This window comes from Coenobita brevimanus, chromosome 57 (genome assembly GCF_032717465.1).
Source record: "Coenobita brevimanus isolate Jiangsu-jjx chromosome 57, ASM3271746v2, whole genome shotgun sequence".
NCBI classification, from domain to species: Eukaryota; Metazoa; Arthropoda; class Malacostraca; order Decapoda; family Coenobitidae; genus Coenobita; species Coenobita brevimanus.
In genome coordinates, this window is record NC_137010.1 from 30,978,473 (window position 1) to 30,994,691 (window position 16,219).

The 16,219-nt window shown below is 43.6% G+C and overlaps 1 protein-coding gene across 1 annotated transcript in view; it reads right to left on the bottom strand.

Moving 5' to 3' along the window:
* Window positions 1-16,219, bottom strand: part of mge (translocase of outer mitochondrial membrane 22 homolog mge) — a 46,254-nt gene that overhangs the window by 5,044 nt on the left and 24,991 nt on the right. The window contains exons 2-3 of the mRNA XM_080274250.1: window positions 3,507-3,618; window positions 2,817-2,944 (exon numbers count right to left, since the gene is read on the bottom strand). Coding sequence (XP_080130376.1) covers window positions 2,817-2,944; window positions 3,507-3,618 — 240 coding nt within the window. The remainder of the gene's footprint in view (window positions 1-2,816; window positions 2,945-3,506; window positions 3,619-16,219) is intronic.

The window sequence follows — 16,219 nt, forward strand, 5'->3', positions numbered from 1 at the left end:
ATGGTTACCACCCAGCATGGTAAATGGTTTCCTTGTGTACAGGAAACCATTTGGCTTGTCACTCGGTGTAGAATCACCCATAGGCAGATGGAAGGGGAAAGAATGAAGGAAAGAAAGAAAGAAGAAGGAGTACAAAGTCACCCATAGGCAGAAGGAAGTGGAAAGAATGAAGGAAAGAAAGACAGAAGAGGAAGGAAGGACGAGAAGAAAGGGCAGACACCCAAAGCAGCACTACATCAAGTGAGTGGATGGTGAGTGCCTCTACCTACCACCTAGCAATTGAAAACGGAAATGAAAGTGTAGATCTCTTATTCACACGGTACCTGCCACCAAGTTTGCAATTGCAGCTGAAAAATGAATGGAAAATGTAGATTTCTATTTACTGCCTGACACCATATTCTCAACACCCTCCTTCCAACCTAAAGATGAGGTAATAAAGGATCTAGCAATATGAAAAGGGAATGTACACAAGTGTAAGAAAAAATATAATCTTGATCAATCTATTCATCCAACTTACTCATTATCCTTCAAAATGCATCATTAAAGGTCCCTACAAGATGAAAGAAGACCTTTCAGCCTTATTCTGTTTGAAAGCATAAATCCTCATGTCAAGAGCAAAATGAAATATAAATCCGATATTCTACAAATGCTAAAATGACACGTGCAACAGGGTGGCTTTAAGAGTGATAGCAGCAGTGTCTATCAAATATTTGTATTGAGACAGATAGTGAGGAACGTTTACTCTCTCTTCTGTCTTTTTTTTCCTTCATTCTTTCCTTTTCCTTCTGCCTATGGGTGACTACACTGAGTGACAAGCCAAATGGTTTCCTGTACACCAGGAAACCATATACTATGTTGGATGGTAACCATATAACCAAATTATGGCAACTGGTGGTTTTGTGGGTAATTAAGGCACTCCAGTCGGATTGAGCCTGTGCAGGTTTCCATCCATATCCAAGGGGTGGTTGGGGTTTATTGCTTGCGTAATGCCACTCAGGGATGAGTGAGGCTAGTCACTCATCTTAAATGTCAGGACCAACTTGCCTAGCTCCTTCGCTCCTCATGGGGCAACACAGGATTAGATTTAGATTTAGATTCAGATTTAGATGATGACAACGACGATATATCTATGGCATCGATTCGTTTTCGTTTTTGAAGGCTCCAACATGCTTGCATGCGTCAGCCTTAGTCACCTAATGACGGCTCTCCATGCAGCTCAATCTATGGCAGCCTCCCTGTTCTGTCCCTTAACCTGAGGTCACACTTAATGACCTGGACCCATGTTTTTTTTGGTCTATCCCTGGCAACCCCACTGCTACTATTAATGCTTCTCACTTTCTTCACCCAATTATCATCCCCTATCCTCTCCATATGCCCAAACCACCTCAATCTACCTCTCCTTATCACAACACCAATACACTCCAGTCCCACCCTACTTCTCAACTCTTCCATCATTAACCTAGCCCCCCCTGGCCTTGCACGCAGGGACGCACCGCAGGTCTACCTAATCATTGTCATTTCTGTATGTTTGAGCCTGCAAATATCCTCTTCCTTTACTGCCCAGGTCTTACTACCATACAGTATCACACTCCTACCACATGCTGCATACAAAGATCCCTTAGCACATACGGAGAGCCCTCTCAATGTCAGGAGAGAGAGCAGCTCCCTGAGTTTCTTCCAATCACTTTTCACCCTAGCCACAGAGCTAGCTCCAGCCCCACTTCCAGCACATAACAAGTTTCCCAAATGGCAAAACTCTTCCACACACTCAAGAGTCTCACCGGCAAGTTCAATCCTTTCATGCCTGACAATTTCCACCTGCTCTCCTCGACACATCGCACACATAAAATCAGCATTATCTCGCAGGCTACCTCTAATACCACTACATCTCTTATGCACCCACTTATCACAATTACTTCCCATACCCTTGTGGCAAATTGCACATGGGCACTCTCCCTCTTCTTTGACAGTACCGCCACCAACCCTAGATATCATCGCTTTTGTTTTAACTGCATTTACTCTTAAGCCTTTGTGCCCCATGCCATCTCTCCACTTCCTAAATCTTTCCTCTGCCTCCCTTTCATTCTCTGCAAGCAACCTCAAATCATCAGCATACAACATCTCGCAGAGCAGTTCATTTATGGATTTGGAAATAGCATATGAGTGAATATGGAGTCTTGCATATTTAGGGTTGTTGTTGTGCTACCCTAGTCTATCTGATCAAGCAGACCCATACACTGCAGGCAAGCAACCTCCCCTGCACGTCCATCCCGTGCAGTGAACCAATGTTCCCATTCGACTGATTGTGCCTCACACAGCGTGGAGCTGGGATTAATCTGGAGGTTTGGTTCCTGGGTGGACACTGCAGTTGTGTCTCTCCACCCAGTTAACAGAGGCAACATGGGAGCTTCAACCCATTATTTGGCTACATGGTTACCACCTAGCACTGTAAATGATTTTCAGGGTTACAGGGAACCATTTGTCTTGTCTCTAAATGTAGAGCCACCTGAAGTGGAAAGAAGAGCAATAAACAGTGACACAAAGGATGGGAGAAATAGGAGGCGGGAGGACAGAAACAGAAAGAGAATGACAGACATGAAAGTGGAAATAAGCAGTACTACATTAAGTGGGTGGATGATGGGACCCCTGTCTACCAGCAGCATGTGTATAGTCTGGATGGTATGCTGCTGAATGAATCTGGAAAGGAACTAAGTCGAGTCAAAGTGTTGTATCTTACAAATAAACATTTTCATATGTAGGTATACTCCTTTTAATTTAACAGTTCACAGTAAAATGCAATCAAGATATGTACTCACTCTATTTCTGTCCTGTTTCATCATCTCCTCCACATTGAGTCGTTCCAGCTCAAACATGACCGGTGCAAAGAGAATGACTGAGGAACTGACTGCAATCCACACCACCTGCCTTGATAAGTCATATGCCCCTGGGGATGGAAAGGTGCTTGGTTATGAGTAAGGAAACAGAGCAGGAATAACCATAAAACTCACTCATGCATCCATTTACACTACTCTAAATCTCTTTCTCTAACCCATTTACACTTCTTTTAATGTCTCTCTCTAACCCACTTACACTTCCTTTACTATCAACCTCTCCCTCATGCATACCATTCTCTGCTTGAGCTCTTTTATTTTCATGTCCATAATTTTCTTGTACACTGCTATACATTTCTCTTTAGTTTAATTTACAATACATAATCTCTCTCTCTAACCCATTCACTCTTTTTTAGTATCATCCTCTCCCTCCTCCCCTTTCTCTCAACCATATCAATCTGTTTATGTTCTTTTACTTTCTCTTCCATAGTTTTCTTGTATGTTCACTGCTATACATTTCTCTTTAATTTACAATACACAATCTCTCTCTCTCTCTCTCCCCCACCCCCAACACTTGAACTTCCTGTTTTTTTAACCCTATTATTATGACAACTTTCATCAGACAATCATCAAATGTTTATATTCAGCCTAACTTCAGTTTTTTTCTCAACTCACCCTTGACCAGCTTAACAGTTGATGTGGCGGCATTAACTGTCGATGAGCGAAGGCGGTCAGGAAACATCTCTGTCAGACCCCAGAGTCGCTCCATTACACTTTCATCCAAGTCCTATCAGGGAGAGGGAGTTGTCTCTGGGACTGTGATCCATATACCAAAGTACAATAGCAAGCTACTATAAGGCTGGTAAGGTAAGAAAAGGAAAGCTCCAATGAAGAGGAAAGGCTTGAGAACTGAAAATTAACCTTGAGGGGTAACTAGCTGCACTGGAGCCAAACAAAAGCTCCAAAGCCTATACAGTCATCCCTTGGTTATCATGCATAATTGGTTGTGAACATGGTGCGTGATAACAAAAACTCATGATGAGGAAGACCCGGAACCCATGGGACTTATCCTAATTAGTCTCAGGCACCCAAGATGCAATCCCAATTTTCTTTTTTATGACAATTTAGACCCACATAGGTACGGTTAAATTAATAGGTGATGAAAAGGGCACAATAAGAGAGCATATTTAATCTGTTACTGGGTACACAAACCTCATCGAACCCTCAACCAACCATCTGCCTTGCCCTTGACTGAGGTAAATGTACAGTTTAGTTTAACCCGCCCCGTCCCGACCGATTTTCCACCACTGACTCCCCCCAGGCTCGACCAATTTTGGAAAAAAATTTGTTTTGGTTCAAACCTCCACTTTTGGTGAGAAACATTGAAATTCATAGAGAGATCACTCACCTGAGGTTTAAAATACTTGATACAGGTAGCAGTACCCCTTACCTTACTGGGTTTTCTATCAGGCTGGCTCCAAAGAAACTGAGTTCTATGGGGGGGTAACTATTCCAAACTACTCATAAACGGCATTTATTTATTTATTTGGTACGAATTTATATGTAGTACGGGAGTATATTGGTTTCCACACAGTAATATAAGCAATATGAGCATTATTTCACTCACCAAACACATCAACATACCTGACCTTTTTTGGCGACATTACCTGATCATCATTTCTGACTGTTTCTTCCTCTAAAGCTACATAAACTTTGTCCTCCACATTGTCATCAACTGGGGAATCACTCTGGCCCTGAATTTCGTACCGTGACACGACATGTCTCTACTGGCCAGGTCACTGGTAACAGGTGAATTGCCGAGACAATGGCGTGCAGGGGGGGGGGGTCATGCAGGGTAAGGCATTGTCCCTGCCTGGCATCTTGTAGAGGACGGTGTCCCATGTATATGTACCAAAAATCACGTGCGAAAATTGAAAATTGTGCAAATTAGGGACCTTGCAATGCATGCGCATTTATGTATGTCAACGGGACTGACAGTGACAAAACGTGTGGACATATATACTGTGTACATCAACGGGACGCGGCGGGTTAAGCAGCAGAGAAGACCTTGTCAGTTCACTTCTTGTTCTTACAGTTAGTTTTCAATATTTTCCTGATTACTCTTATGGTGTTAAATGATTGCTTCATGGTGGTTTTGTTTCCCTATTGTTTTTATCCATGTTTTGTTTTCCTGACGTGTGTTGCTGCTTAAGCGTAATGGCGGACACTTACTGAAAGCTACTCAACTGTACCGAAATTCATTTGGGATTCTATTTCAGCATGTTTGGTGAAGTTACTGTTGGAGAGATTAGGTTATGGTTACATAACGTTAGGTTTGGTGAAGTAAGGTTGAGCAAGGTAAGACAATTTAGGTTAAGCATGGTTAGGTTATGAACATGTTAAGTTAGATGTTAGTCTATCTATCTATAGCCAGAAGTCATAATCCCGTAAGGAGGGGCCGTTTGTCTCTGAGTTAGTGGTTTTATGAGGAAGGGCACTAACCCTCCGCCAACCCACTTGTTGTACCAACATGTGTACCCGGTGGTGGTGAACTGGATAAAGAAACTAGGAAACTAAAACTGTCAATTTAAGGTAAATGGCTATTGTAGTTTGAGCTGCTATCAAGGACAGGTTTATGGGCAGTCTGGTTAGCTAAATCCATGGGAGGTCTGGGGAGTTCAACCCTCTCAGTTAGGCTAGGCTCCCCTTCCCCCACAGCTGTGGTATGTGTTTTGCTTTACCATATTAGTTTTTTCATATCTAATTTTCTTCTTTTGGTGGGGTGGGGGGAGTAATCTTCAGGGAGACATGGAAGCACCTCTTAAAAAAAAAAAAAAAAAAAAAAAAAAAAAAAAAAAACTACCTTTGATCTGATCCAGTGACTCTGTAAAGGTGTACAGCAGTGTGTTTTTGAATATGATGAGGGTTCATCAACAAAACAAGGAAAACACACACTTGAATATGCACTCAGAAAAGTCAAAGAATCTCACGAAAGGATTTGGTAAAGAAAGCAAATTAATAACTTTTTTTTTTTTTTTCCCAGAAAGGATGTACTCTGATAAATTTTAATGAGTTTATTTTGTATTTGGCATCACTTCCCTAAAGGGGTAGTGATCAACCAAGAAAAAATTACTCAAATGTGATAAAAAAAAAAAAAAATCCCCCCCCCACTAAAAAGAACAATGTATGAAAAAAAAATACATATCTGGATAAATTTGTGTGCATGTACCAATGTGAGATGGCACGAAGTTCATGAATATATATATATATATATATATATATATATATAATACAGTAATCCCTCTAATATCCGGACGCCCAATAACCGAACATCCCCACTAACCGAACCTTATCGTCCTGGGATCAAACATTCCCAAAATGGTCCGAAAATCCAAAAAAATTGGAAAAAAAATCGATTTTTTGCCGTCCGTAATTTGAACTTGCCGCGCGCGCCGCGTGAGAGCATTGTTTTGGTTCGTCATTCCTCCGACGTCCGATAGAGCGCCGCTGCATCCTCCCCACTTCCCGCCTGTCTCTCACCGCGACAAGACCTACGCTCTTCGTCATGGCTGCCCACGTGCTCGCTTTTGTGGTGGTGCCGTACTTGCTGCAAGGCCTCCTGCTGCTCTCTGCCCTACTCTTAGTGTGTGTGATGATGGCCCCGCCTCCTGAGAAAAGGAAGAGAGTGGTGTTGACTCTGGAGAAGAAACGGGAGATATTGGAGAAGGTTGATGCGGGTTGGTCTTCCTCTCGCATTCTCCGCGAGTTCAACCTGGCCCGGTCGACTTTGTTTGATATCAAGCGTTCCCGAGACAAGCTCATGCAGTACACGGCTGACTTCTCGTCGAGAAGCAAACGCAACGTGGAGAGGAAGGTTATGTTTACTCCCAAGTATGCAGAGATCGACCGCTCCACGTTGATTTGGTATCGACAGCAACGTGCAGCTGGTGTGATGGTACGTGGAACGGAGCTGAAGGCTGCTGCTGAGAAGTTTGCAAGGCTTCACGACGCCCTAGACTTCAAGGCATCTGAGGGTTGGCTCTTCGCGTTCAAGTTGCGACATGGCCTTACTAACCGTAAAGCACATGGCGAAGCATTGGACGCTAACGAGGATGGAGTGGACGAGTTTCGGCACAAGGTGAAAGGCTTGATCGACAGGGAGGGCCTCACTCTTGGTCAAGTCTATAACGCTGACGAAACTGGCCTATTCTATCGCTCGGTGCCAACGAACACTCTCGCCGATGAGACGGAGAAGCGTGTACCTGGCCGCAAGCTTTCTAAGGAACGGATATCTGCTTTGTGTTGTGCCAATGCTAACGGCATGCACCGGCTTAAGCCCGTTATTGTTGGCCGTGCAAAGCAGCCTCGGTGCCTTCGTGGGGTGATGGATGTCCTTCCTGTCGTATGGTACCATTCTTTGAAAGCATGGTTCACAGCTGTGATTTTCAAAGACTGGTTTCACCATCACTTCGTCAAGGAGGTCATACATTACCAGACGAAGACACTGGGAATTCCTCGCGACCAGGTAAAGGCTCTCCTTCTCCTCGACAATGCACCTGCCCACCCGTGCGACAAGGACTTGGTTGCTGAGAATGGCCGTATTAGGTGCATGTTTCTGCCACCTAATACGACTGCTCTCATTCAACCAATGGACCAAGGAGTGATCGTGGCAACAAAGCGCCTGTACCGTCGGAAGTTCCTGGACGAGGTGATGGTGGTTCTCGAGGACGAGGACGAGCGCAGGGAAGGACGTGACACTCGAGGCAAGCGGACTTTGGAAAACCTTCGCCGCTACAACATCAAGTCTGCGCTGTACAACTGGGCTAGTGCATGGAAGGAAGTCCCTGTGAAAACTCTTGAAAATGGTTGGTCTCGTCTGCTTCTCGGAACAGATGTGGAGTACGATTTCCTAGGGTTTGACGTGGATGACTTCCATGCACGGCTACGTACGCACGGCGACGATGTTGATGTGGACGATGTTCGTGAGTGGTTGGACGACGACGAGGGCGATCCTGGGTATCAGACGTTGTCTGATATCGAGATCGCGTCTTCGGTTGCTGGTGTCAGTCCCGAACTTGAAGATTCCGACGACGAAGGCGATGATGATGCAGACTCCGCCCAGCAGGACACTACTCCAGCCATCCCCAAGCTGAGCGCACTCCGGGAACATCTAGAGTTCGTCCTAGACTACCTGGAACACCCGGACTGCGACAGGGAGATGGGGCCCTTGGGACTCGTGGAGGAAGTGCGTGCTTTCCGGCAGCGCATCATCAATCGCCAGAATCGTCGGTCCTTGCGTCAGTCAACGATTGACAGTTTTTTCAGGCCCGTGACCCCGCTGTGCCAAGCCCTGGTTCCACTCCGTTGCCTCCCCAAGACAGGCCCTCATGCTCCGAGCCACAGCCCAGCACATCAGCTACAGTGGAGTCACCGCTCGACGTGAGTTTGCGGCTGTCTTCAGAGTCTTCTGTAGTCGGTACGCCATCACCACTACCCACCGATGCACCCCTTGGACGCCTGCCAGTGATACTCTCGGGCTCTGACAGTGAATAAACAGCAAGAACTTCTCCACTAGACCACACGGGAATTTTGAGTGTTGTGCAGTGAAAAAAACGGTGTGTTGTGTTAAGGTTTTCAAGTTGGGAGAAAAGACTAAGTAGAAAAGAAATTTAACGTAACTAACCTTCTTTGTTTTGGCTTTGGAAACTTAAAAAAACTTGGGAAAAGTTAATGTGCAACACTTAAATTTAATGGAACATTATTTGGACTAAAGTGAACACTGTGAAAAGAACGGACTTCTGTGTGTTAGTGACTAAGTTCAGTGCAAGACTTCAGGAAGAGTGTAGTGCAAGTGCTTCAGGAAATCGTTCTTACTGTCAGAGTCCGAGAGGAGGCGGTTATTCATCGAGGTGGCCAGGGACTTGCTGTAAGTAGCCAAAATGTTTCATGTTGTACTATTTTCCATACTATATTTACCAGAATGTTTCATACTGTATTTTTTCCCATACTATACTTACCAGAAAGTGTCATACTGTACTTCTTTCCATACTAAACTTACCTCATGCATGTGCAGTAGGAATGTGTTTTTCAGAGTTCGGTTAGGTTCGGTTAGGTTAGGTTCGGTTAGAGTCCATAAGTACCAGAATGTTTATTAATGTATGAACATACTTCTAAACCCACATTTTATGTGTCTATTGCATTTATTTCAGTCATTTATGTGCCTTATTGGTGTGATTTGGGTGTTAAATAGGTGCTATGCATGTCCGGAGGGAGTTGTATAGGTGTTTCTCTGTGTTAGGGTCCGTAAGTACAAGTCCATAAGCTGGGGCCCAATATCCGGACAAAACCAATATCCGAACCTACCGATGGCTCTATTGATCCGGATATTGGAGTGATTACTGTATATATATATATATAATGTATATATATATATATATATAATATATATATATATATATATATATATATATATATATATATATACTGCATATATATAAATATATACCAGTATCTGTCTATCTATCTATATGTACATAGTTTAATTTTTGTAGAATGCAACATGCTTGCATGTGTCAGCCTTGGTCACCTAATGGCGGCTCTCCATGCTGCTCAATCTATGGCAGCCTCCCTGTTCAGTCCCTTAACCCTGAGGTCACAATTAATGACCTCATCCCACGTCTTTCTCGGTCTACCCCTCGCAACCCCACCTCCAATATTAACACTTCTCACCTTCTGCACTCAATTATCATCCCCCATCCTTTCCACATGCCCAAACCAACTCAGTCTACCTCTCCTCATCACAACACCAATACACTCCAGTCCCATCTCCCATGTCTTTTGCAGTCTACCCCTCTCAACCCCACCACCAATAATAACACTTCTCACCTTCTGCACCCAGTTATCATCCCCCATCCTCTCCACATGCCCAAACCATCTCAATCTACCTCTGCTCATCACAACACTAATACCGGTACACTCCAGTCCCATCCTACCTCTCAACTCTTCCATCATAAAACCAGCCCCCCCAGGCCTTGCACACAGGGACGCACTGCACATCCACCTAATCATTGTCATTTCTGTACATTTGAGCCTGTGAATATTCTCTTCCTTTACTGCCCAGGTCTCACAACCATACAGCATCACACTCCTAACACATGCTACATACAAAGACCCCTCAGCACGTAGGGAGAGTCCTCTTAATGTCAGGAGAGGCAACAGCTCCCTGAACTTCTTCAAACCACTTCTCACCCTAGCCACAGAACTAGCTCTAGCCCCCACTTCCAGCACATAACATGTTTCCCAAATAACAATACTCTTCCACACACTCAAGAGACTCACCAAGAAGTTCAATCCTTTCACGCCTGACAATCTCCACCTGCTCTCCCCGACACGCCGCACACATAAAATCAGCATTATCTCACAGGCTACCTCCAATACCACTACATCTCATGTGCACCCATTTATCACAAACACTGATCAAGATGGAATTACTTCCCACGCCCTTGTGGCAAATTGCACATGGCCACTCTCCCTCTTCTTTGACTGTACCACCACCAACCCTAGATATCATCTTTTTTTTATCTGCATTTACACTTAAAATTAAGCCCTTGTTCCCCTTACCATCTTTCCACTTCCTAAATCTTTCCTCCGCCTCCCTTTCATTCTCTGCAATCAACACCAAATCATCAGCATACATCTCCCATGGGAGTCCATTTCCGAAGTCAACTGAGAGGGCTTCAAGTACCGTGATAAAAACCCAAAAGGAACTCAAAACTGACCCATGATGCACACCAACATTCATGGAAAACTCATCACTCAAATCTCCATGCACTCTCACCTGGGTGCGAGCACTCACATACATGGCCATAACCACCCTAACCAGCCACTCCTCCAAGCCAAGCTCTCTCATTGCCCACTTCACCACCTCTCTAGGGACTCTGTCAAAGGCCTTTTCTAAATCAACAAAAACACAATACAAATCCCTCTTCTTCCCACTACATTTACATTTTTCCTGAAGCTGTCGAACAATGAATATGGCATCAGTGGTCCCCCTGCCTGGCAAAAACCCATACTGCATCTCATCAATATTCACTCTTTCTCTAATCATACCTTCTAGAACTCTCTCCATTACCTTCATTATCTGATCTAAAAGCTTTATACCTCTATAATTTCGTCTTTCCAGGGCATCGCCCTTCCCTTTGTACACATTTACAATTATACTTTCAACTAATCATCTGGGACAACGCACTCATATATAATCATATTTATCAGGTCAGTGACTAACCTCACTCCTATATCTCCTGAAGCCTTCAACATTTCGGCAGCCAACTCAGACACACCTCCTGCCTTCCCCACCTGCATCCTCCCTATTGCCTCATTCACAGTAGCAGCGTCAATCAAAAGGCCACGGACCAAACACTGGATCTTCTGGCTTCAAACCTTTCCTGTCCCAGTCAAACTCCTCATTCAACAACTGGCTATAATGCTCTCTCCATGCATCTTTAATATCCCCACTGTTCACCACTACCCTTCCTTCATCATTCTTCCCACACTGCTCACTTATAATATCCCGATTATCCCTCTTCATCTGATTTGCCACCTCTATCTATCCATCTATTGCCAGACGCCATAATCCCGTAAAGGGTGGCCATTTGACTTTGAGTTATTTGTTTTACAGGGAGGGGCACTAACCCTCCACCAACCCACTTGTTGACACATAGGGAGCACGTATGGTTTGGTTATATGGTTACCACCCAGCACTGTAAATGGATTTGTGGCTTACAGGAAACTATTTGGCTTGTCACTCAATGTAAAGCCACCTGTAAAGGAAAGGAAAGCAATAAAAACTGACAGGAAAGATGAGAGAAATAGGAAGAGAGGAGCGCAGGCACAGAAAAAGAATGGTAAAAGCTAAGGAAGAAGTAGGCAACACTACATCAAGTGAGTGGATGATGGTCACCACCACCTACCATTATTTGTCACCTTAAATATCATATTTTTCCTTTCCACATGATTTAGGTTATCAAGTAAAAGTCTCTGTGACTCAGAGTTTGCCCTGTATAAATATAAATAAATACCGGTATCTCTCTCTCTCTCTCTCTCTCTAAAATGGGTTGTAATTGAGTACCAGGAGAAAATGGTAATGGGAAGCAAATGAATGATATGTGTCAGGAAAGGAGATTGTGGATATGTAGCTCATACTTCAAACACAAAGATGCACATAAATATACATGGTATAGAGGGAACAGCAATCGTGTTGAAAGGAGCCTGACTGACTACATGCTCATAGAGAGGTCGATGCTGGGAATTGTTGCTGATACGAGGGCAGTGAGGGGATGATGTGGCAGTCTGTCAGATCATATGACTGTGATGTGCAAGAACAACCTGAGAGGAGTGAGGTGGACCAGAAGAGAGAGGAGCAGTCAGGGAGAAAGAGTGTAAGTCAAGAAGCTGAAGATCAAAGAAATGGCAAATGAATACAGGACCAAAGTAGGGGAAGAGTTGGAATCAGTGAATTGGAATGAAATGGATCTGGATCACCTGTGGAATGCATATAAGGATTGCTTAGTTAGGAATGCTAAAGCGGTGTGTGGTGTGGCAAGAGTAACAACAAAGAAGAATGGTGCAGCATGGTGGGATGAAGAGGTTAAGAGAGCAAAGGAGGAAAAGAAGAAGAAGTGGCTAGGGTGGTTACAGGACAGGGGTTCAATTGCAATAAGAACTGAATATACTGAGAGCAAGAAGCATGTAAACAGACTTGTGAAGAGGAAAATGATGTTCTAGGAAGAAAAATGAATGCAAATTGCTCTGAAAATAGGAAGTTATTCTGGAAAGAGATGCAGAAATGTAAAAGTGACAGCAGAAAGAAATGTGAAAGTGTGAAGGATGTAAGTGGTAGGTTATTAACCCACAGGGATGAAGTAAGGACCAAATGGAAAGAATATTTTGAAAGTCTGATCAATGGGAATGGAGAAAGCAAAGTAACTGTTGACCTGATTGGTCATGGGAGTGTGCAGAAAAGGAATGCAGTGCCAGGAAATGTGACACTCGCACAGGTGAAAAATGCTGCGAAATGACTGAAAAATGGGAAAGCAGCTGGAGTTGATGAGGTGTATGCAGAGATGAAGTATAGTGGAGAGAGCAGAATGAAGTGCTTGTTGGAGATATGTAAGAAGGCATGGATGAGTGAAACTGTGCCAGCAGAGTGGAATAAGGCTGTAATTGTACCTCTGTACAAAAAATATGGTAAGCGAAGCGAGTGCAAGAATGATCATGGCATAAGTTTACTGAGTGTTGTAGGGATGGTATATGGAAGAATTACTATAGAGAAAGTAAGAAAGATATCAGAAGTCCTAGTAAGTGATGAACAGGATGGCTTTTGGAGTGGCAGAGGATGTGAGGATCAAATATTTGCAGTGAAACGGAGGGTGGAGAAGGCTTGAGAAAAGGACTATAAGGTGTTTATGGCATTCATGGATCTGGAAAAAGTATACAACAAAGTGGACTGAGAAGGCTTGCGGAAAATTTTGCGCATATACGGTGTAGATGGTAAGCTGCTAGGTGCCGTCAAAAGATTTTATGAAGGTAGTGAGACATGTGTAAGGGTAAATGGGCATCAAATTGAATGGTTCACGATCAGTGTGTGCGTGCAACAAGGTTGTGTGATGCCCCCATGGGTATCCAGTATATATATACAGTAAGGTCCCGGGTTACGTCAGAGTTCCGTTCCTGAGACATGACGTAAGCCGATTTTGAACGTAACTCGAGTTTTATACAGTACGTCGTATGATTATGCTTACCGCAATGCATCTTACAGATTTTTCAACCATACATTGCATACTATACATGTAATAATCTTATAACAGGTATGTATAAGAAACATAGTCTTTTGAACTGATGATATTTATTGAATAAAATATAAGTTGTACTAGCTAAGAGTCTTCGTCACAGTACCGCACTCGCTGCGGTAACAGCACTTCTCATCGTCATGGCAGCAGAGTTACGCCACCACTGCCTCACCCACAACTGAGTCTGGCTGCCGCTCCCTCACTCTCCCGTCCTTACACACGTGCACACTGCCGACACACATTTTATTCCTATATTCAAGCACTTTTCATACTTCATCATACAATAAAGTTTACTGTAAATTACTGCCGTAAAATATGAAATAACATCATTACCAGCACGATAATGTAAGCATTTCTAACATCAAGTTTGATGGCTTTTTTTTTTTTTCTCACTCGGACAGCAAAATTATTTCAGTGATAAAATGACCGATTACTGTATGGTACTGTAATAAAAGATGCATACTATGTGTTACTACATACCTTCTGACATCAACTTGACTCGTTACTGGGGTTGCGATGTGGAAGGCACTGCATCAGGGGAGTCAGGGACCGGAGCAGGGGAGTCCAGGGCTGAAGCAGGGGAGTCCGGGGCTGAAGCAGGGGAGTCAGGGGCTGAAGATAGGGAGTCAGGGGTTGACGATGAGGATGAGGTAGCAACTGGTGGTGAAGTTGTGGCTCGGTGTTCAGTTCGCTTGAAAAACTGGAGAATTGAAGACTGCTTGGCGGCATATTTCTTTTCGTCATAGATTTGACGATAACAGGACACTGCATCCTCAATTCCCCTGTACACTTTGGCAAACCTCTCTGCATTTGGGTCTTGATCTTCAAATGCAGCCATTGCTTTTTCTAGGAAGTCGAAAGCATTTGCCATTTCCTTAATCTTAAACTGTCTTAGCGGTTCTGCCTCATCACTTTTTTCATCATTTTCCATTTGCTTTCCTAGTATAGCAAGTCTTCATTACTCAGCTCTTGATCATGTGAATCAACAAGTTCATGTACATCACTCTCGTCTATGTCCAGATTTAAATCGTTTCCAATTTTCACACAGTTGCGCTTGACTTCGTTTATACTGTCTTCATCAAATCCTTTAAAGTCATTTACGAGGTTAGGGCACACTTTTTTCCACACTCTGTGCATATTTGTCTCAGTCACTTCAGCCCAACATTCTCCAATATTTTTAACTGCCTTATAGATGTTGAAATCTTTCCAGAATTCTTTGAGTGTTACTTTACCATTTTCTGTTGCTCGTATTGCCTGTCTGAATGTTTTTCTCAGGTAGTAAGCCTTGAAAGCTCTTATTACACCTTGGTCCATGGGTTGTAGGATTGATGTTGTGTTTGGTGGCATAAACACAACTTTTACATTAGGGTGCAACTCTGTCAGGCTCGAAGGATGACCAGGAGCATTATCAATAATGAGAAGAGCTTTGAATGGCAGATTCTTCATAGCACAATACCGTTCAACCTCTGGCACGAAACACTTTGAAAACCAGTCAATGAAAATTGCACTAGTCACCCAAGCCTTTAAATTACTTTTCCAATGAACTGGTAGGCTAGCTTTAAGGATCCCCTTAAGAGCTCTTGGATTTTCGGAGTGGTACACGAGTAGCGGTTTAAGCTTGAAATCGCCTGCACAGTTTCCCCCCAAAAGTAGCGTTAGGCGCTCTTTGGATGCTTTGTGACCTGGCATGGTTTTTTCTTCTTTAGCAATATAGGTTCTGTTAGGCATTCGTTTCCAGTTTAGTCCCGTTTCATCAACATTAAATATAAGTTCTGGAATGTAGCCTTCCTTCTCAATCAACTCCTCCAACTCTTTAACGAATGTTTTTGCTGCATCGTCATCTGCACTGGCTGCTTCTCCGAAAATTCTTTTGCTGGTTAGGTTTGCTCGAGCCCTGAAACGAGTAAACCAACCTTTTGATGCCACAAATGTCTCGTTGGTCTCACTTTCCTCACTTTTTTCTTTCTTAAGGTCTTGGTAGAGTGCGCGTGCTTTTTCACAGATTAACTGTTCACTCAGAGGCATGCACCGTTGATTATTGTCCTCAATCCACAGCATTAGCATCCGTTCCATCTCAATCAACAGTCCCGATCTTTGCTTGGTAATCACAGTTGATTGCATGGGAGTTGCACCTTTAACGTGAGTCAAGATACGTTCCTTGTCTTTGAGGATGGTAGCTACGGTAGTACGGCTCATCCCAAGCGCACGCCCGATTGCTGATGCCTTTTCTCCTTTCTCATTACGCTTAATAATATCGACTTTTTCACGTAATGTGATGGTCTTGCGTTTCTTGGAGTCGTTATGGTCACCAGGAAGCTGTCTCTTAGGCATCTTGGAATCAGGATGGCGAAAAACACAAGAAAATGACGGTATCACTGTATCAGGCGGTGGTAGCAGTGAGACTGAGAGCGATTGTTGGTAGTCAAGCGTGAGGCGGGAAAACGCCAGAGACATCTCGCGGTACTTAGCAACACTTCAAAACCCACGCTTTACGTATTTTTTCTTTATTTTCTTATATTTTAAAATTTCCACTCACGGACC